Source organism: Mya arenaria, chromosome 3 (assembly GCF_026914265.1).
Source record: "Mya arenaria isolate MELC-2E11 chromosome 3, ASM2691426v1".
NCBI classification, from domain to species: domain Eukaryota; kingdom Metazoa; phylum Mollusca; class Bivalvia; order Myida; family Myidae; genus Mya; species Mya arenaria.
The window spans coordinates 86767402-86790113 of record NC_069124.1 but is presented as its reverse complement, the minus strand read 5'-3'; the positions used below and the strand labels follow the sequence as shown (position 1 = coordinate 86790113).

Sequence of the window (22712 nt, the reverse complement as noted above, 5' to 3'; positions counted from 1 at the left end):
GAATACTTAATGCTAGAGCTATATGTTTTACTTTTGTTGTTGTTCTTTATATCTATCATTTCTACTTAAGCTTTGCACAAACTTGTACGTGAAACGAAATAAATGCTGTGTATTTTATGACCAATTTGGGGCTAAAGTTTGGCTCTAAACACAATGCTACAATTTATACTTTTTTCTCAGAAGTGAAAATAAAATTCTGATTTCTGTTAAAAAAATATGATAAACAAAGGGTGAATGTGGAGATAGCATTAAAGAAAGACTTCATTTTGACAAATGCAATTTTGCAGCAAGATGTATGTTAATAGAGGATAAAGTAAAATGCTGCTGACCCATATTCACACTTGTAAGTCTAAAATATCATGCTGAGAAATATACTCACTGAACTTGTTGCAGACTTGATGAACATTGTTGAATTCAGAAAAGAAAAAAAAAACTTTAATGGAACATTTTGTCTTGATATTTGTCCTAGTGACCTAGTTTTTGACCAAAAATGACCCATATTCACACAGTGTTTTGACAGAGTTTCATGAAGATTGGATAAACATTTTTGAATTTATTTCTTGATATCAAAATATTATGTGCTTAGAAATATTCTGAATAAGTTTCTAGAAGATGAAAACTGATGAATTTGTGAAACACAATATTTTATCTTAGTAAAGTTGTTTTTGACCAGACATGACTCATATTCACTCTCTTTGGTTAAAGCTTTTAAAAAAGTGTGTATTACGCGGCTAATACCTTAAGTACCGGGTAACAAAAATTGTCACATGTTTTTTTTTAACAGTTTTGGTTCATTTTTAGGCGAAATTGGAATAAAGCCAAAATGACAACTTATGTGCAAAAATGGTGAAAAAATTACTGGAATTATTCATCGACTAAGTGTGATTTAAAAAAGTCCCTTCATGATCTATGGTGCTAGATAATCATTTCTATGACAAGCTGAAGTCATTCCTGGATGAGTATGTGGTGGGTCAGGACCAGGCGAAGATTGTCTTCTCTACGGGCATACACAACCACTACAAGCGTGTAAAACACAACACCAGTCTCCTGCCTCCAGAACCCACACATGAGGTCCTTGAGCCACAGATGAGCTTCTACCCTAAAAGTGAGTTGTTATGCTCATTAGTTTTTCTATTCTTGTAGTCAGTTCAAGTTGAATGTTTATTCGAAATGATAATTCTGTGATACACATGTGCTAAAGAAATTGGGATATTGTTGCGTATTAGCTGTTGCTATAGCAGTCATGATTTATCCTTTGCGCACAACATTAAATACATATGCATTTTTTTCTATGCTAAGAACCAGGCTGATGTAAGCATGGAAAGTGTACAAAACTTAAAACAGTACACACTTTTTCTCTTCTCAAAACCATGGCGATCTTAACAGAGAGCATAGAGTTAATCACCTAAAAACAGGGGCGCCATTTTGTTATAGAAATCTGGGCGGGATTTCATTATAGAATGAGGTAACATAACAGAACCTACCTTTTTTAAGGTCAAAAATGAATGACACAGAACAACTCTTATATCATATTTTATACATTATTCATATAAATTGGAATTTAAAAAACAAACAAATTTAGTATATAATCATGCCAAAAGATGCCATTTTAATTGCTTCTAAGATTGCCTTGGTTTTGCAGATAGAAAAACCGAATACACTAAAACAATGTAGTAAGTTTGTGCTCATTTTATTGGCCTTCATTGTAAGATTGAGCCTGTGTCAAAGGATATGATAACATATACATGTACATATATGACTAACTAACTTGGATAATTATTTTATAGGTTCAAGAGCATTTGAGGAAGGTAAGAAATCAAAGCTTTTAAAATTTTAAAATATAAAATTACTCTTGAGCAAATTGTTAGTCCAGTAGAATTTTCTTCATGTATTTCGAAATGTTTTTTATACCGTGTAGCACAGGTTGTGCTTTCAGAGGTGAATTCTGTCTTTTACATTATTTCATTTGTAATTGTAAGTTCTTCGCAAGTTTGGCATTTCACATCAGGCACAATGAAGTCCATCCTGGAGCAGCAGATCCAGAGGCTGACAACACAGGGCTACCCCCGGCCCCGCTCTAAACCCAGACTCAGGCCTGTGGAGGAACCCAGACCCCCCAATGGTGATGAAGTTGTCATAGATAAAACTAACATCCTTCTCATAGGACCAACTGGCTCAGGCAAGTTCTACTATTATACTATTGAAACCACAATAAAAAATCTAATTTTGGGCTTTATATAAGAATCAAAACCTGGCAGACGCACAATAAGATACAGCTCAACAAAATAACAGACAAAGGAATAAAAGTATAACACTGTTTAAAAGAATGAAGATTTTATATGATAAGTTAAATAATTCTCATGATGAATCATCACTAAGTGACTATATATATAAAGCTGTGTTAACTCATAACCACAGAGAAGACTACTCTTCTAAGAAAATTGATGTTGGTGTTTTGGCAAAATCAGGTAAAACAATGCTGGCAAAGACAATTGTGAAGAAGCTGCAAGTTCCGTTTGTGATTTGTGACTGCACGCAGTTCACAGCAGCCGGATATGTTGGCAGTGATGTGGATTCCATCATCACAAAGCTCTACCAGAATGCTGATGGTGATGTCACCAAGTGCGAACAAGGTCAGACAATTCAGCTCATTGTAATAACAAGTACATTCATTAAACTTTGACTGTTGAAAGATGAAAAGTATTTGATAAATCAGTGAAACATAAAATGTCAAATGTTACATGTTTTATACATTTTCCTTCCACAATCAAACAAGATAAAATTCATAGATTCATTTTACATGGCAGTGTGACACATGTTGTTGTTGCATGGTCCAGATATCATGTTCATGGACACATATTTTATTGTATGTTGCAGGTATCATGATTCTGGACATATGTTGTCTTGGTATGTTACAGTTATTGTGTTCCTGGACACATGTTTTATTGTATGTTGCAGGTATTGTGTTCTTGGACACATGTTTTATTGTATATTGCAGGTATTGTGATACATGAACACATGTTTTATTGTATGTTCAGGTATTGTGTTCCTGGACACATGTTGTCTTTGTATGTTGCAGGTATTGTGTTCCTGGACACATGTTTTATTGTATATTGCAGGTATTGTGTTCCTGGACACATGTTTTATTGTATATTGCAGGTATTGTGTTCCTGGACACATGTTTTATTGTATATTGCAGGTATTGTGTTCCTGGACACATGTTTTATTGTATATTGCAGGTATTGTGTTCCCGAACACATGTTTTATTGTATGTTGGAGGTATCGTTTTCCCTGACACATGTTGTATTTGTGTAATGCAGGTATCGTGTTCATTGACACATGTTGTCCTTGTATGTTGCAGGTATTGTGTTTTTGGACACATGTTGTCTTTGTATGTTACAGGTAGTGTGTTTCTGGACACATGTTGTCTTTGTATGTTGCAGGTAGTGTGTTCTTGGACACATGTTGTCTTTGAATGTTGCAGGTATTGTGTTCCTTGACACATGTTGTCTTTGTATGTTGCAGGTATCGTGTTCCTTGACACATGTTGTCCTTGTATGTTGCAGGTATCGTGTTCCTTGACACATGTTGTCCTTGTATGTTGCAGGTATTGTGTTCCTTGACACATGTTGTCCTTGTATGTTGCAGGTATCGTGTATCTTGACACATGTTGTCCTTGTATGTTGCAGGTATCGTGTTCCTGGAACACATGTTGTCTTTGTATGTTGCAGGTATCGTGTTCCTTGACACATGTTGTCTTTGTATGTTGCAGGTATTGTGTTTCTGGATACATGTTGTCTTTGTATGTTGCAGGTATTGTGTTTCTGGACACATGTTGTCTTTGTATGTTGCAGGTATTGTGTTTCTGGATACATGTTGTCTTTGTATGTTGCAGGTATTGTGTTCCTGGACACATGTTGTATTTTTGTGTTGCAGGTATTGTGTTCCTTGACACATGTTGTCTTTGTGTGTTGCAGGTATTGTGTTTCTGGACACATGTTGTATTTGTGTGTTGCAGGTATTGTGTTCCTTGACACATGTTGTCTTTGTATGTTGCAGGTATTGTGTTTCTGGACACATGTTGTCTTTGTATGTTGCAGGTATTGTGTTTCTGGACACATGTTGTCTTTGTATGTTGCAGGTATTGTGTTTCTGGACACATGTTGTATTTGTGTGTTGCAGGTATTGTGTTCCTGGACACATGTTGTCTTTGTATGTTGCAGGTATCGTGTTTCTGGACACATGTTGTCTTTGTATGTTGCAGGTATTGTGTTTCTGGACACATGTTGTCTTTGTATGTTGCAGGTATTGTGTTTCTGGACACATGTTGTCTTTGTATGTTGCAGGTATTGTGTTTCTGGACACATGTTGTCTTTGTGTGTTGCAGGTATTGTGTTCCTGGACACATGTTGTATTTGTGTGTTGCAGGTATTGTGTACCTTGACACATGTTGTATTTGTGTGTTGCAGGTATTGTGTTCCTGGACACATGTTGTCTTTGTATGTTGCAGGTATTGTGTTTCTGGACACATGTTGTCTTTGTGTGTTGCAGGTAGTGTGTTTCTGGACACATGTTGTATTTGTGTGTTGCAGGTAGTGTGTTTCTGGACACATGTTGTCTTTGTATGTTGCAGGTAGTGTGTTTCTGGACACATGTTGTCTTTGTATGTTGCAGGTAGTGTGTTTCTGGACACATGTTGTCTTTGTATGTTGCAGGTATTGTGTTCCTGGACACATGTTGTCTTTGTATGTTGCAGGTAGTGTGTTTCTGGACACATGTTGTCTTTGTATGTTGCAGGTATTGTGTTTCTGGACACATGTTGTCTTTGTGTGTTGCAGGTATTGTGTTTCTGGACACATGTTGTCTTTGTATGTTGCAGGTAGTGTGTTTCTGGACACATGTTGTCTTTGTATGTTGCAGGTATCATATTTCTGGACACATGTTGTCTTTGTATGTTGCAGGTATCGTGATCCTGGACACATGTTTTATTTGTATGTTGCAGGTATTGTGTTTCTGGACACATGTTGTCTTTGTGTGTTGCAGGTATTGTGTTTCTGGACACATGTTGTATTTGTGTGTTGCAGGTATTGTGTTTCTGGACACATGTTGTCTTTGTGTGTTGCAGGTATTGTGTTTCTGGACACATGTTGTCTTTGTATGTTGCAGGTAGTGTGTTTCTGGACACATGTTGTCTTTGTATGTTGCAGGTATTGTGTTTCTGGACACATGTTGTCTTTGTATGTTGCAGGTATTTTGTTTCTGGACACATCTTGTCACTGTATGTTGCAGGTATCGTGTTTCTGGACACATGTTGTCATTGTATGTTACAGGTAGTGTGTTCCTGGACACATGTTGTCTTTGTATGTTGCAGGTGTTGCAGGTATTGTGTTTCTGGGCACATGTTGTCTTTGTGTGTTGCAGGTATTGTGTTTCTGGACACATGTTGTCTTTGTGTGTTGCAGGTATTGTGTTTCTGGACACATGTTGTCTTTGTGTGTTGCAGGTATTGTGTTCCTGGACACATGTTGTCTTTGTGTGTTGCAGGTATTGTGTTTCTGGACACATGTTGTCTTTGTGTGTTGCAGGTATTGTGTTTCTGGACACATGTTGTATTTGTGTGTTGCAGGTAGTGTGTTTCTGGACACATGTTGTCTTTGTATATTGCAGGTAGTGTGTTTCTGGACACATGTTGTCTTTGTATGTTGCAGGTAGTGTGTTTCTGGACACATGTTGTCTTTGTATGTTGCAGGTATTGTGTTCCTGGACACATGTTGTCTTTGTATGTTGCATGTATTGTGTTCCTGGACACATGTTGTCTTTGTGTGTTGCAGGTATTGTGTTCCTGGACACATGTTGTCTTTGTATGTTGCAGGTATTGTGTTCCTGGACACATGTTGTCTTTGTATGTTGCAGGTATTGTGTTTCTGGACACATGTTGTCTTTGTATGTTGCAGGTATTGTGTTTCTGGACACATGTTGTCTTTGTATGTTGCAGGTATCATATTTCTGGACACATGTTGTCTTTGTATGTTGCAGGTATTGTGTTTCTGGACACATGTTTTCTTTGTATGTTGCAGGTATCGTGATCCTGGACACATGTTGTATTTGTGTGTTGCAGGTAGTGTGTTTCTGGGCACATGTTGTTGTTGTGTGTTGCAGGTATTGTGTTCCTGGACACATGTTGTCTTTGTATGTTACAGGTATTGTGTTTCTGGACACATGTTGTCTTTGTATGTTGCAGGTATTGTGTTCCTGGACACATCTTGTCATTGTATGTTGCAGGTATCGTGATCCTGGACACATCTTGTCATTGTATGCTGCAGGTATCGTGATCCTGGACACATGTTGTCACTGTATGTTGCAGGTATCGTGTTTCTGGACACATGTTGTCACTGTATGTTGCAGGTATCGTGTTTCTGGACACATGTTGTCTTTGTATGTTGCAGGTATTGTGTTTCTGGACACATGTTGTCTTTGTATGTTGCAGGTATCGTGTTTCTGGACACATGTTGTCTTTGTATGTTGCAGGTATCGTGTTTCTGGACACATGTTGTCTTTGTATGTTGCAGGTATCGTGTTTCTGGACACATGTTGTCTTTGTATGTTGCAGGTATTGTGTTCATTGACACATGTTGTCTTTGTATGTTGCAGGTATCGTGTTTCTGGACACATGTTGTCTTTGTATGTTGCAGGTATCGTGTTTCTGGACACATGTTGTCTTTGTATGTTGCAGGTATCGTGTTTCTGGACACATGTTGTCTTTGTATGTTGCAGGTATTGTGTTTCTGGACACATGTTGTCTTTGTATGTTGCAGGTATTGTGTTTCTGGACACATGTTGTCTTTGTATGTTGCAGGTATCGTGATCCTGGACACATGTTGTGTTCCCGGACACATCTTGTCACTGTATGTTGCAGGTATCGTGTTTCTGGACACATGTTGTCATTGTATGTTGCAGGTATTGTGTTCCTGGACGAGGTAGACAAGCTGGCCAAGGTAAAACAGAACCACAACAAGGACGTTGGTGGGGAGGAGGTGCAGCAGGGCCTCCTCAAGATCATTGAGGGAACCAAACTACAGATATCAGACAAGCGGGGCAAGCAGGGAGGGGAGAGCGTCTCAGTAGACACCACCAATATACTGTTTGTTGCTTCCGGGGCTTTCACTGGGCTGGAGAGACTGGTACAGAAAAGGCTAAGTAAAAATGTAAGCTATACCCTTTACACTTTTAAGTATTTTATTTTTACTGAAAAAGATAAGGCCGTTTTGTTTTTAGAACAGATAAGTAACAAACATATCTGGAATGCTCTGTTTGATAGCTAGTTGGTTGTTCTTTTTTTTTTTAAAGACTTTGGGTTTTGGACATCAAGTTGAAGATCTAGTCACAGATGTTACACCCAGTTTAGACCTGAGCAGTGGCAGTGAGCTGGACCACCTGCAGGTTGACGAGTGTTTCCGGCTGGCCGAGGACCAGGATCTGATATCATTTGGGATGATTCCAGAATTTGTTGGACGGTTGCCTTGTGTGTGCCCTTTCCACCACCTCACAGAGGACATGCTCATTCAGGTCCTCACACAGCCTAAAGACGCCCTCATCAAGCAGTACCAAAAACTCTTCTCACTAGATAACGTATGTTCTAAATAAACTAGACAAATAATCATGCATTTTATAATGGTGTTGAATTTTCTGGAAGCTTAAACCACTAAGGCCTAAAAAGAATACATTTGGTGGGGGTTACCCAACCCTACCTACGAAATACGCGCCAACCCTACCATTTTTATAGTCAGATTAAAAAATAATAATGAATAAACTAAAAAAAAAAAAAAAAAATTATTGCTTTTCAATATGTAGTTTAAAACCTTGGATGCTTTATATAGAAGATTGCTTTAACACTTTTATCCAATGATGAAAATGACTGATTCTTATATAAAAAAGCCTACCTACTCTACCTATTTTTGAAAAGGGAGTAACCCTAACCAAACCTTTTAGGCCTTACCAAAAATAATTCGTTTACTTTTGTATCAGGTGGAATTAGAAGTTAGGCCATCAGCATGCCAAGCACTGGCAAGCAACACCATTAAAAAGAGGACAGGAGCTCGAGGCCTGCGCTCTGAACTGGTGAGTACATTTATTATTTCTTACATCAAAGGCCACCTCAAGTAAACTTGAAACCTCCTTGTATAAAGGTTCAGACAAGCTTCAAGTCTTTCTATTGCTTTCACATCTATGTAATTTCATAGTGCTCAGTGTTTTTCAAAGTCACTTTCAATGCTAGACAATTTCCATCATTTATTGAAATATCTGAAATAAGTATTGTGGAATAACTTATTAAAGCGCAGAAGTGTGAGTCTTAAGACATGCTCTTAATAAATTTCAGAAAACAAAACATGTTTTTGGCGTAAACCAAGGTCAAATTCTCCACATAAAACTGAAACTCTACATGAGATAATGAATTTATTTTTCATTAGGTTACAACACTCATCAAGGTGAATGATAACAACATAGAACATTGTAAGGATTACTTCTAGGGATGCAAACAAATTACATTTCAAAGCAAGGATGTTATATTGAAACATGGAAAATAGTTAAGAGCACATAACTAACATGTCATTCACATCATAATGGCATTTTGAGCAATATTGCACAGCTTAATTGGCAGCCATGACACCACTTTGTGGCTGATTCTGTTAATCCTTTTTTTTTGGCATTGTCATTAAAGTTTACCGAACATATTTGAAACTTGTTTGATGTCACTTGTCTAATAGCTTATTTTCCCTGACTATATGTCCCTTATTAACATATGACGCGTGTATAGTGTCATCATGTTCACGCCTCTGGCATTAGGGATTAATAGTTTTAAAAACAACACAAGCTAATATATACAACACAGTTGTAGGCAAAAGGTTTAAAAAATATCAAACAAAAACATCAAATATTTGAATACTGATTTTGACATTCGAATACCAAACGTTTGATCGAATATTTGATTATTCGAATATTTGTTTGCATCCCTAATTACTTCCATCAAGCATTATGGTTCTTGTTATCATTTCCTCATTAAGTGTGTATGTGAAAGTTTAAGCATATTAAACTAAAACCACTGATATCTATGCATTTCAGGACAAGTGTTTATCACCAATAATGTACGAGATTCCTGGAACAGACATTAGAAAAGTGATAATTGATGATGACTTTGTGCTTGGTAAGGGGGAAGCGGTGTTTGGGAGAGAGAGTGACAGCCATCAGTTGGACTGTGACAGTGATGTGGAGGTTACAGATCTGGAGGTCCGCAGCACAAACAACAAAGTTACACACAAACAGCCCAAAATCACTTCATTGCAAAAACTTAGACCCTGCACCAGTGGTGAATAGAAATATTTTTAAAAAGCAAAAAAATGCTGTGATTTTATATATTTATTTTAATTTGTTATCCTGAAAGAAAACATACATGTTTTTAGTATCTTCACTTTTCACATCTTCATTAAATAACATGTAAAGTTTTTGTTTTGTTTTTTTGTTCCGGTAACAAAGTTGTTAAAAAAATCACGACTACTTCTTGTTGTTCAAGTATTAACAAAATATGTAAAATGACCCAGTTTGTTTATTATATGCAGTTTATACAGTCGTCTGTTGAGAATTTTCTGGTTGCCCCAACAGAATATTGGGATTATGTGTCTGAACTTCAGATTACCTGGTGTACAATACATCACTTGTGCTAGTTTGAAGTGTCAGAATATATTCATGTATCATTTAAGAGAATAAATTGTCATACAGATATTGTTTAAAATGCCATGTTACATACATGATATATGAAAGTTTTATTTGTACATACCGGTACACATTAAACTGCATTGCCAGTGGTGAATTGCTCAAGTAAAAATGATACAGAATTTAACCAAGCTTTTCATCAAACATTGACAGGCATTTTATTTTAAAGATTCCACTTAAATTGTTATTAAAAAATGATAAAAATGAAATAAAAAATCCACCAAACATGGTTTTCATTCTTGTATTTTATAGATGAAAAATTGTCATCTGTTTACGGCTTCATTGCGCCAAATCTTTAACCAGGACTTTAACTCAAAAACAGATTCAAGATGTTCAAATGACACTTTGTACACATGTTGCCAGAGACAATTTCCACATGTTTAGCAAGGCTCATAATTTAAGATTAATAATTGTTTCTAACCGTTTTTTGACAGAAAATACTACACGAATTAGACAAAAGTTTGTTTGTTCCACCCTTGTGCTTCCAGTTACTCATATAACACCGATATCACATTGATGACTAAGGATGATGTGACAGAACCAAGACTTGCACAGAGTCTTGCAAGCTGACATTTAACCAGGGCTGTTGGGTAATGTTTAAGATGTCGTTCATTGTTGTATGAAATCACTATTTTGGCTATAAATCAAAACTAATCAGGTTTAAAATTGATTAAATATGCAGACTCAAAAATGCCACTAGTATTTGTCTTTGTATATGTGTTTACACATGTACGATACATGAATATATGTTTATGTACACATTCCTAATATCTGTCTTTAAAAACAAGGTTAAGTATCCACCAATGAATACATATATCTTTGATAAGTATCAGTCTATATACACGTAACTAGTATCAGTCTATGAACACATATCTTGGACTAGTATCTGTCTATGTAGACATATCTAGCAAGCCTGCCACCCCGAACCTCTCTTACACGGCCGCAATGTCGCAGGATGGCTAGCGTTGACTGGGCTGTCTTGTCTATCTTCATCTTTCCATGCAGCTTAATATCCTCATCAACAATGAAGTAGCAATCTTAAAAAAGCCAATAAATCTTAAAATAATGAGAAATGAGATGCCTGTCTCAGCTTAATATGAAACCATAGTCAATTACGTAAATTATCGACCATGCAATGGTTCTGTACCTTTTTTACAATTTCAAGCCCATGCTCATCTCATACATACTTGTATGTACTCAAACTTTAGAGTCTAATAAATGTAATGTCAACAAGGCAGTCTAAAGGACAGCTATATCCCCCGCCATTGTTATTTAGTATATTTTGTTTTTCTCGCAACCTGACTGGTACGTTGAATCTGACCAAAATTGTACACAACCACTGGTCAAGAATAGGAATATAGGAAATACAAGTTGTTTGATCGGTAACCTAAATATTCTTGGATATATGAACATAATTTTTATAAAAGGTTTGTTAAAGTTATTCATATTGTGTGAAGTGTAGGTAAGATCAATATCAAGGTTATTTTGGCTAAAAAAAGAAGGCAAATGAGTCGTTGAGCATGTCGAGGGCTCAACGCAACACTATTGTAACTAATTTTTTCAAATTTTATAGGAGGTTGAAATTTTTTGTATTATACATATTTTTTAAGAGTCTTAGTATATTTGTTTTTGAAAGTAGAATCAATTTATTAATCCAAATAGAAATTTGAATTATAATGTTGTGTTTTTATTATATTTGAATAAATATTAGTTACAATACTGTTGCCTCTGAAAATGAGAAAATATCATTTAATTTTTCAACGCAACACTATTGTAACTGAAGTTGCAATAGTGTTGCATTATCTTTTTTTACCAGTTATTTACAATTGCAGAGCAACACAATGATATTTTTGTTTTGTTTTTAAGTTGTGCCTACATATTAATTTAAAACATAGCTTAAAACACATTTAATTCCTCATAGTTTTTTGTAGTTTTTAATAAGAGTCAAAGTTGCCGTTTAAATTCAATTTATAAAAAAGGCACAAATAGTTAACTTGAATCTTAATGCGCTGTGTACTGTACTGTGGCTTGCAATTTACTCAATAACCTAGCGATATATCATACTGACTATAATGAAAAAAGGTTGCATTTAATTTTATCTGTTTATTAAAATTATAAAACATAACTTTCAGTAAAGCAACTTTAACTACATAGTTAAATATAATGTACAATTATGTTATATACCAGCAAATTCAGCATTTCATTTGTGAAGTGATTCTCTTTAACTTGGAAAATATGATTTCTGTGCAATGATATTAAGTGTTAAGACCTACATTTGATTAATAATAACAATTTTTAGAATTTTCATAACATATTTGTATATCAATAGTTACTACATGTAGCTGTACATCCTAAAGCTGCACTCTCAAAGATATACCATTTGTAACTTTTATTTTTTGTCTTGGAAAAAACAAATTTTTGAGTAAATATCTGCAAACCAATGATATAAGATTGCTGACAAAAAATCAGATCTTGATTTTCATATTTCTGTTTGAAAATTAATGTTTTATGGCTTAAACCATTACTAACGGTTTAAGAAAAATGCATAAAACATCATTTTTTTAACTTAAATATACAAATCTGCGATATATTTTTTGCCAGCAGTCTTATTTAACTGGTTTCCATGGGTTTTCGCAAAATTTGGCTCGTTCCAAGACAAAAAATAAAAAAAGTTGTCAAAACGTTCAATCTGTGAGAGTGCAGCTTTAACAATCTGACTTTTTAAAAATAAGTTGCCATCATAAAATGCCCTGTAAATCATAGATATGTAATTTATTATACAAATAGAATATCACATTCGTGGTCATTTAAACAAAATTTATTAAGTTCATGTTTACTGAATTGTCAAAAATTGATAGAAAGTTTCCACAGCTTATTTCAATCAATTTTAGAAAACTTTAAATAATAAATGTAAAATAAATTCCTTATTGAACGAACACTCATGCTATCCTCTATGATTGGCAAACGGGGAATACACTGAAATCACAATTAGGTATTCAAATTAATAATCTGATGTTAAACTAATACATCATAATATTAGCATCGTTGGCAACTACAGTACTTTTTCTGTTAAATTTCGTACACAATGAAGCATAGCGATGTTGATCCGACGATGAATAATACGATATTAATAAATTAATTTATAGATATTTATACTTCTATAATTGATCTCATTATTTTCATATGTTCTAATTTTTAAAGAACACTGTACTAGTGGCATAGTACTGTTTTGGTTTAATAGTTAACTTGATTCACAGAGATTATAAGTATCTACCATAGTTGCTTGTGTAAGATTATAGGTTCATACCGACCCTCGTGCAGGGTGTTTTGCGGGAACTTAGTAAACCTCGTCTTACACTCTCAGCCATGGAAGATACTTATAATCTCTGTGAATCAAGTTCACTTCCTTCTGAGGACCATGATAGCTTGTTTGATAAAAGAAGCTATTTGACCTCTCTGAGGTATATGATACCGTCTTTATTTCATTGTATTTGACCTTTTCATTATCTTCATTTATTGAAAAGTTTTTCACATTGCTTGCAACCTGTTTAATGTCAAAAATGTCAGTCGTACTCATTTCTTTCACAAAATATGGCCTTTTATGTAAAGCAGTTTGGACAATTGCTGCCCACTGCCCACTTGTATACACACTGTCATGTTTTGATGCGCTCTCAACTTCAGCATGTATTGAATCTCCTTCATTTTGTGTATAACCTTTTTGCAAATAATTATGTGTGATTGTCCATAGTTTGCTGCTCCCCCTTTGCAGGAGGACGCTGGTAGCCTTGCCATATGGCAGCTACTGAGTTTGCAACACACTGCCGGCCACATCCGTTATAGGAAGCGTGTCCCTTGTGTTTAGAATCTTGCAACATATTATCTGTTTCCTAGATACAAAAAAATGGATTAAATTTTTTATAGGATGTTGTTATTATGGATAAAACCCTTTTTTCAGAAAAAGTAGCATTTTTTTCAGCAAATACTTCTATTATCCCACAGAACCTTAACAAATCGGATGGAATGCAAATATGGCATATTTCTAAGAACTTTTATGAAAAAAACATTAAATTGACCGGACTAAATGACTTGTACCAGGGTCTTATAACAGATTTGTTTACATTGTTTGTATCAACATTTTAGGACACTACTAAATGATATTTTTCCTAAGTCAATTATAAAATTATTTGGACCATAGTATTTAAAAAGTGAGTGTTTTTTGTTTGTTTTTTTTCGTTGAATTGCATTGGGATGTTATATAACACCTGAACTACATGTACCAAAATGTCATGGTATTCACTTAAATAGATTATGGTTCTATGGTGTCAGGACCACATAATTAAAGTTAAATCTGTAATAAAATTGAACTATTAATATAACATAAAAAATTATTAAAGAAAATGTTTAGAATGGTTACACATATAAATCTTCATATACAGTACAGCCAACTATTAAAAAAATAAAAGAAATCAGTTTATTTTTACCTTGTAATGAACATAACATAATAATATTTTTCTTGTTATTTAATTTATAATTTCATAAGATATTATTACAATAAGAAATTGTTTATATGAAAAGTTAAACACTTCTGTATTTATAAAGCGCAAGCCTCTCAAACATTTCTATGCATTATTGCAATATTGACACAAACTTTAGTGAACACTAATGATGTGATATGATTCTTACCCTTTATCTTGGGATAATACACATGTTACTATAAATAATAACATTTCACTATAGAAATTCGTTCCCGTAATAATGATTATCGTCCCAACCTGTGAGATTATTACGATTATGGCATAATTGCCCAATGAGAACGAGAACGTGAAGACTGACATCAATTTCACGTTAATAAGAATGCAGGCAAAGATTTTGTTTCAGTAATGAGTACTAACCGAAACTGTACCAGATGTTTACATCCGTTAAAGGTCATAAAGCACTGAGGCAAGGAAATGTTTTGTAGAAACATTTTTTTTTACTTTACTCGCTGAGAATTTTTAATTATTCCAGCAGAATGGCTAGGGTCATTTAAGTCGAGATGCTTATGAAATTGCTCCTAGGCTTGACGACCCTGGCTGTGCCCACCTTATAATTGAAATGAACAACCAAAACAGCCAATGTAAAACAGGAAATATTTGAAGAATAAGAATATTGCAGGCTTATTCTGAAAACACGTTTGAAACGGTTTGCTAATGTGATTTCCAGTCACTCGTTATTTTTCACAGCTAATGCCATTCAAAACCATTTTGTTATTTCACAGTCATTTTTAAAACGTTAAGACTTAAGTCACTACAGTACATGCTAATCATAATGCATATCCTTTATTGTTCCACAAAATCATGTTCTTTAAATCCATTTGAAATCATTGACAAATGACAAAACATATGTATTATACAGGGTCATGAGGATAATAATGGTTGACCATGGCTTTTGGTTGATAATTGCCCCAGTGAAAATAATTATTTCTTTCACTGGGGCAATTATCAACCAAAAGCCATGGTCAACCCTGTATAATTCTATAAATAAACTTCATACTGTTATTGATTTCTTCCATACTTGAAGTTGTAAAGTTGTAACCTACTTACTATATTTAGCTTCTTTCCCAAGAAACTGATGATGTAATCAAACATTATGACATCATAGTGATATAGTATAACAGAGTTACAATAGTGTTGCACTGTGAATTTTTTTCAAAGTGTTTATAATTTTTATGCAACACTATTGTAACTGGAGTTACAATAGTGTTGCAATTTGGAATTTAACACATCAGAGATACAATTAGGTAGCAAATATTTTTAAAGATACACTTATTTTAGGAATACATCTAAAATATTTTATGAGTTAATGCCTCTTAACAAAATACACTCAAAAATGCCAAAAAGCTAAATTCTGTAAAAATTGCAGTTACAATAGTGTTGCGTTGAGCCCTCGATGTGTTCTCTGACCTTTAAATGTCTCGCGTGACCTTGAACTTTGAGGTATGGACCCGGGTTTAGGTCACTGCACATCGTCTCAATGAGGACAACATTTGTACCAAGTAATATGGTAATCCATCAAAGCATAAGTAAGTTATAGCGCGGACACGAGCATGTGTACTTTGACTTTTAAAAGTCTTGTGTGACCTTGACCTTTGAGGTATGGACCCGGGTCAAGGTCACTGCACATCGTCTCAATGAGGACAACATTTGTACCAAGTAATATGGTAATCCATCCATGCATAAGTAAGTTAAAGCACGGACACAAGCATGTGTACTCTGACCTTTAAATGTCTCATGAGACCTTGACCTTTGAGGAAGGGACCGGGTCAAGGTCACTGCACATCGTCTCAGTGAGGTCAACATTTGTACCTAGTAATATGGTAATCCATCCATGCATAAGTAAGTTTTAGCGCGGACACAAAATGTTACAGCCAGATGGACGGGCGGACTGACAAAGTGCATTCCTATAATCCCCTCCCCACTCTGTGGCGGGGATTAACAAAATGTGAATCGAAATGAACACCAGAAATGGCAGAAAAAGGATGAGAGTAAGTCCTACCTTGTGTGTCCTTGTTTTTCTGGGAGTTGTAGGTTTCAAACAGCTTTCTGTTAAAGTCATTCAGAGTAGATTTTTTCTGCTTCAGAAGTTTGTATTTTGCATGGTATGCTGCATTCATGGCTTCCACAAACTTATTCACATGGTCATAGCCTAGCCGACCCTTCATGTACCTTCAATTACAATTAACAAACACATTTTTAAAGGGGAATAGTTGATGGAAATATATTTTCCACTGACAGTATATCAGCAATTTACAACTACTGATTCACGAAAGATCCCTTTTGAAGCTAGTTCACATTGAAATATATATCAATGTTAAGTGTGTGCACTTACTTTGGACAACTTTCAAATTCCTCCACGGTTAGGAAGTCAATCTCCGGAAGGTACACATTCACTTGTTTGCAATGAGCTGACTTGCTACTAGAGATATTTGTCTTCATCTGATTCCCTACACTTCCTGATGTATTAATCTGATTCGTCACCAGTTTTAAAGCTGTCCGTTGAATAGCTGGAGACTCTGCTTTTCTGCAAAAAATATGATTTATTGTCTAGTTAAAATTTATTGTTATTCATTATTATTATACCAATTTTTATTGAGCAGTCCAAAGGACGGCTATATCCCTCACCATTGTTTTTTTTAGAACATATTGTTTTTCTAAATACTTAATAATTGATTAAAAGTGTTTATGTTGTCACAACAAAAGTTTCGAATAAGAGATCAATGGGATCCATTTGTACCAAGTTTGTAATCCATCTATGCATAATTATGTTATAGCGCAGACATGAGCATGTCTACTTGACCTTTATATGTTTCATGTGACCTTGACCTTTGAAGTATGGACCCGGTTCAAGGTCACTGCACATCGTCTCAATGATAACAACATTTGTACCAAGTTTTATGGTAATTCATCAATGCATATGTAAGTTATAGCCCAGACACGAAATGTTACGGACAGACAGACAGATGGACAGTGGACTGACGGAAGTGCATTCCTATAATCCCCTCACGAAAAAATGTCTACATGATTTTAATGCTTGTAGAGTTTTGCTATATTCTCTCTGTCAAGCAATATGCCCTTTTTTGTACCTGGACTGTGTGGGTCTGGGCAGCCTGTCCGGAATGTTATCTGTCATATACGCTAGTCTCGCCTTCAGATCAACCAGGTCTTCATTCACACCCTGTGTCATGCATAAAAGTATACACAGAACTACATTAAGGTCATTTTATGTTCAAAGCAGCCGATATTCATAGTGGCATGATTTTAAATAAATTAAGATACAGCTAAAAAGCATATTCCATTCCCATCTCATGCCTTTATGATAACGGGATTGGAAAAACAATAGTAACATATAGAATTTCAACTTTGTTTGGAGTCTTGGAGAAATCTGATATGAACTTATGTAGAAAATTAATACTCTTGAAATAATTTCCTATCACTGTGTATGAGTGACAAACCTGGAGGTGTTGCAGGTTTGTGGCCTGTTTCTCAATGTCCAGTCTCAGGACAGCCAGTGTAGTTGTCAGCTGCCGCACCTCATCTTTCACAACCTTGGGCAGACCATTACATGCATGTAGTAAGACAGTGATGGAAACAAGCACAAGCCCGCAAGCTTGCAGTGTTAAAATTCATTCCAGGCTTGCTCAAATTTTCGACTTGACATAGCAAAGCTTATTAACAAAATTGATATGAAGTACTATTATAAGAATAAGAATTCTGGCTTGTTCATCCAAGTTTTATTTCGATGACTGGTAGGAGTGTTGTACAAATGCTAGTGTGGTCATGTCTGAGTGAATCATAATCTAGTTTTCTTGAATAAGGCATTCATGTTACTGTATGTATTGCACATAAAGACACAAGTTTACAAAATCAACAAAAATGATAAAATGTTATTGACTTATTACAGTTGCCAGAATTCATGATTGAAGTGTTTAAAAATCAATACATACCCATGAATAACAAACATCAATTTTGACTGATAAACATTTAACTACTTACTAAATAATGCATATATGGGAAATATTAACTACTGATAACAAGATGGTAACTGTGAATTTAATAGCGGAAAGCTAAAATATTAAATGATTGGTGAATGCTTAAAGATTTACTAACTGTGGTCTACTATAGTCTCATAAGGTAATAACACCGTGTTTTATGCTCATTTCTTTCAAATTTAACTCGGTATCCTTCATAAGAACCATTATTTTTGACATTTATTCATCCTTTTTGGAATTTTAAAACAATATAATAAATTGCGGTCAATCTTATTTGGGAGTGTGAGTGCATCTTTAAATAACAATAATTTCGGCTATTTCTTCAGAAGTTCATGCAATTTATTAAAATCATTCTGCCTGCATTTAGCATTTAAATCATCTTCACTAATTGCGAAAAGTAGGCAAGTAAACACCTGAGTTTGCCATATACATACCTGCATCTCCTGTGTGCATGTATCATCCTCACTGAAGTCACGCAGCTCAAGCAGAGTTTGCACCACCTGCAGCTTAGACTCAAAAAAGCCTCTAAGATCACTGAGTGATGCAGAATCCATGGAGCACTGAAAAGTAGCAAGCAGCATATCAACTGAATATTAATGGATTTTGAAGCGTGCATTGTATATGTAAGATACTGCACATCCCTGATAGTCTAGATTGATGGAGAATGCAGCTCAGATAAAAAGACCAAAGACCATGCGGACTAGATTTGCTGACCAAATGCCTGATTGACAGAAATTAAAGTATGATCCAGCCAAAAAGTATGACCTGTAAATATGGAACATATTGTATTTAAATCTGAGCTATGTATTTATATATTGTAAACCAAATGCACCATATTGCCTAGGTTGTATTTGGGGATGGGCTGAATTTTCCACTATTCTTTTTAAATTATCAAATTATCTCGGTCATTGAGGGTCATCACCTATTCTATATTTGATAATTATGGGTTGAGAAACGGAGTAAAATAGGTATCCAATTGATATTTATTTACAAGCATAAAATAGCACTGGTGATCAAAATTATACAAAATAAATATACATAATAATTTGAAACAAACATTCAATCATACCATATTAAAAACCGGTTGATTTAAAAAAACAAGAGCTGTCACAGAGACAGCGCACTCGACTATTTTTCAGTGTAAGGATTGAAAGGTTTTGGCGAATCGTGCATGGATCACTGTAAAATTAGATTAAAATGATGCCTGCGAAGATTTGTAAAAAATTCAAAAACATTAAGCCTTTAATGAAAAACAGACTTGATGGAAATACAATACATGATGTATTTGCTGAGATATTAACATAAATGTGGTTACATGCAAACCAGAAATTCTAAGACCAATAATAAAGGGCCATTATTTGCAAAATAAAGTTATCTAACTTGGTTATTCAAGTAGGTTGGGTGGTTGAGTACCATTGTATAAAGTTTCAATGCAATACATCAAGTAGTTGCTGAGATATTAACCTATGACGGGCTATGTGTGCTAACATGCAAAACCTTAACCAGAATTTCTAAGTCATATAATAAAGGCCCATAATTTGCATTATATTCAAAAAAGTGCTGCATGGTGATAAAAATATACATGTCATATAACAGTATATATATATATTGATGAACATATTAATCTCGTCCTGTCACACTGGGATAGGCGCAAACCCAGCAATAAAACTGACTTCTCCAAGAAGCTTGCTGGTTGTCATTTCTCTACTCCATCTGCTTGATAAACGCAAACATAAATTGTTTAAAGCCACACAATGTAAACGTTTTGAACAGTTATGTTTTTCTAAACCTAAGGTGTTCTGGAAATATTTTAAAGGCACAAAACAAGGCAAAAGTAATGACATGACATTGGAAGATATATTCCAAATATTTTGCTTAATTAAGTAATGATTTTTTACAAACAAAAAATGATGAAGCCGAGACGTTTGCTAGAAATAAAAAATTTAACAATGCAGGCGGTTTTGATCCATTATTTGATGCTGATATTACAGTAAATGAAATAAATGCCGCTGTCATGATGTTAAAAAAGATACATTGATAAACAAATATTTTATATAATCTATCGACGTTTTGTTAGAATTCCTCTTACTTATGAAAATTTGCATTATGATACTATGCTTATTGTCATATTATGTCTGAATTTGCCTTTATATATATATGCATTTCTCACGACAACTTATTTATTTCTATTTGTATTCAACCTACATCGGTTCTGTATTATGTGATTGGTTGAATTCATATTTGTGAATGTGTTTGATATTATTTGACTATGTACTGTAATATGGTACATGTTCTATAAAATTCTGTTCCATTGTGTTCCATAATTTTCCCATAACTTGTGGAGTCAAATATATAAATACCAGTAATCACACTTAGTATGATTAAGCTATGGATCAAACACGCGCCAACAATAAAGCTGTGAATGAAATTAAAGCTCTTTAATATTTGTGTGCGTCCGCTTAATTTAATTACTACTAATTAGCGTAACGCATCTTCCAGTTAATACCTTATTTTTTTCTCAGTTAAACAAGTGTTGCTTTTTCACCAATGTATTTGATTTGTTTCAATAATTTATGGATATTAAATTAGCTTTTCTCTCATGTATTTATTATAATATTGTACAGGTCAATGTACATTTCTTTCCGATCGTCGAGAGCAACATACACTCATTGCGTGCTTTAGGTTCATAAAAGTAGCTTGTCATATAGACTTTCTATTAATTTACCATCATAATTTATATTTAAAAAAATATCCAATATACATACATGCCATATCCCCCTGCGGGGGGGGGGGGGGGGGAAATCCCCGGAATTTCGACCCATCCCCTGGTCCCCCGCCGGAGGATCCATATATTTTTTTATTATTTTTTTTTCAAAACTTGCTTAAGGTTGACAGTGAAAAGCATCAATAATATTATGAGTGTGAAATTCCATGAAGGACCATGATGACTAAGTCCAAAAATTATTGTAATTCGAGTGTATTTCTGTATTTATTCTTATATTATAAATTTTCACCACGTAAAAATCCCCTGGAATTCAGACCAAAATCCCCCGATTTCTCCATTTATGGGGCGACTTGGTAGTGGTGCGAGTTTGTGTTGGAACAACTTCTCTTGTAATCATAATTTTGCAGTTTGTTCTCCGTTCAACACAGTTTTAGGTCTAGTCAGTTCAGGTAAACTTTTCTATCATTTCTGCAATTTTATTTTTATGTATTTGAACACAATGTCTCATATATATATATAGTTATATATATGAATAGCAAACACCACATAAATTCTACGGCCATATGTTTTGTGTTCCTCAATAAATCAGATTACCGGCGTATTTAAAATATTTAGATATTTGTGACTTGAACGTTAATGCTAGTGAAAAACAAGTTAATGGTTAACTAATCTATATCAAAGAATCAGTTTTAAGTGCATACAGATACAAAAAACAGCAACATTGTTTTGGCTCGCATCCCTCGATATGGACAACATCAAACAATTTCCCTCGAGCTCGCGTATAGGTAAATGGCCGTAATCATTATCACAGTCTCGTTATTTTAATGACATCGTTACTATCCTCAGTCCACTTAATAGCTATCCCCTGTGCAGTTATTTATTTGCTTCATCTATCCCCAGTACACCGCCAGGGCATCAAAGGTATGAATATCTCCGTAACAACAAAACATATCGTATTAATGATATCTTACACAATGACATTACTAGATAATGTAATTACAATGAAATCGCTCAATTCAGTTTTTATTCTTATTTTCAATTTGTTGATTTATGTTTGAAATCGTACTACATAAATGAACATTTGTGGGCATCATGCAACTTTCGGCGAGTATTGGGCTATTATACAAAAGAGGAGAAACATTTCCATCAGAGTCGTATATATTGCACAGGATCAAGTTATTCGAAACTCTTCGATTTTGATAAATATATAACCATAAAATACAAAGAATGATAGAAAACTTTCAATGTGTCAAAATCAAACGCTTATCGATTTATCACTTTTTGAGCTATATCTGGTGTCTTTTCCCCCACAGTGACCATGTAATGATGTATATGGTACTATGTGGAACTGTCTGTCTATGCAACTTGCCACACTTGTGTGTTCTTTAACTGTTTTTTATCAAGTGTTCTACAATCAAAATCCTATACAATGGCTGGAGTGCCATATGATTTAAGTTGATACAAAAATGCTGTGTGTTGGGTTGTAACATTGTACAGTTATCTTATTACTTATTCGTTTACTACTGTTAATTATTAAACTTATACTATCTTATATCTTCTATAGATAAAATATAATTAAACAATACCTGATACAATTGACAAAATAAACGTTACAGTCTGACAGATATTATATACCAGTACTGTACGGTATGTTTTCAAATTCTGCGCCGTATTTATAATGTGAAGGTCAAC

The 22712-nt window shown here is 34.6% G+C and overlaps 2 protein-coding genes across 2 annotated transcripts in view; one reads left to right on the top strand and one right to left on the bottom strand.

The window, feature by feature from the left end:
- The window catches only part of LOC128229091 (ATP-dependent Clp protease ATP-binding subunit ClpX-like), a 15766-nt gene extending 5768 nt beyond the window's left edge, over positions 1–9998 (top strand). Inside the window, exons 4-11 of the mRNA XM_052940752.1 lie at positions 940–1105; positions 1788–1808; positions 2009–2179; positions 2469–2633; positions 6958–7205; positions 7348–7629; positions 8026–8118; positions 9121–9998. Of these exons, the coding sequence (XP_052796712.1) occupies positions 940–1105; positions 1788–1808; positions 2009–2179; positions 2469–2633; positions 6958–7205; positions 7348–7629; positions 8026–8118; positions 9121–9372 (1398 nt within the window). The 3' untranslated portion in view covers positions 9373–9998. The remainder of the gene's footprint in view (positions 1–939; positions 1106–1787; positions 1809–2008; positions 2180–2468; positions 2634–6957; positions 7206–7347; positions 7630–8025; positions 8119–9120) is intronic.
- LOC128229092 (spindle and kinetochore-associated protein 1-like) lies at positions 9400–22712 on the bottom strand. The gene is made up of 7 exons (XM_052940753.1): positions 22607–22712; positions 18730–18855; positions 17759–17851; positions 17390–17481; positions 16636–16827; positions 16303–16472; positions 9400–10805 (listed from the first exon to the last, which is right to left on the bottom strand). The coding sequence occupies exons 2-7, from the start codon at positions 18847–18849 to the stop codon at positions 10648–10650; spliced, it is 825 nt and encodes a 274-aa protein (XP_052796713.1). The 5' UTR covers positions 18850–18855; positions 22607–22712; the 3' UTR covers positions 9400–10647.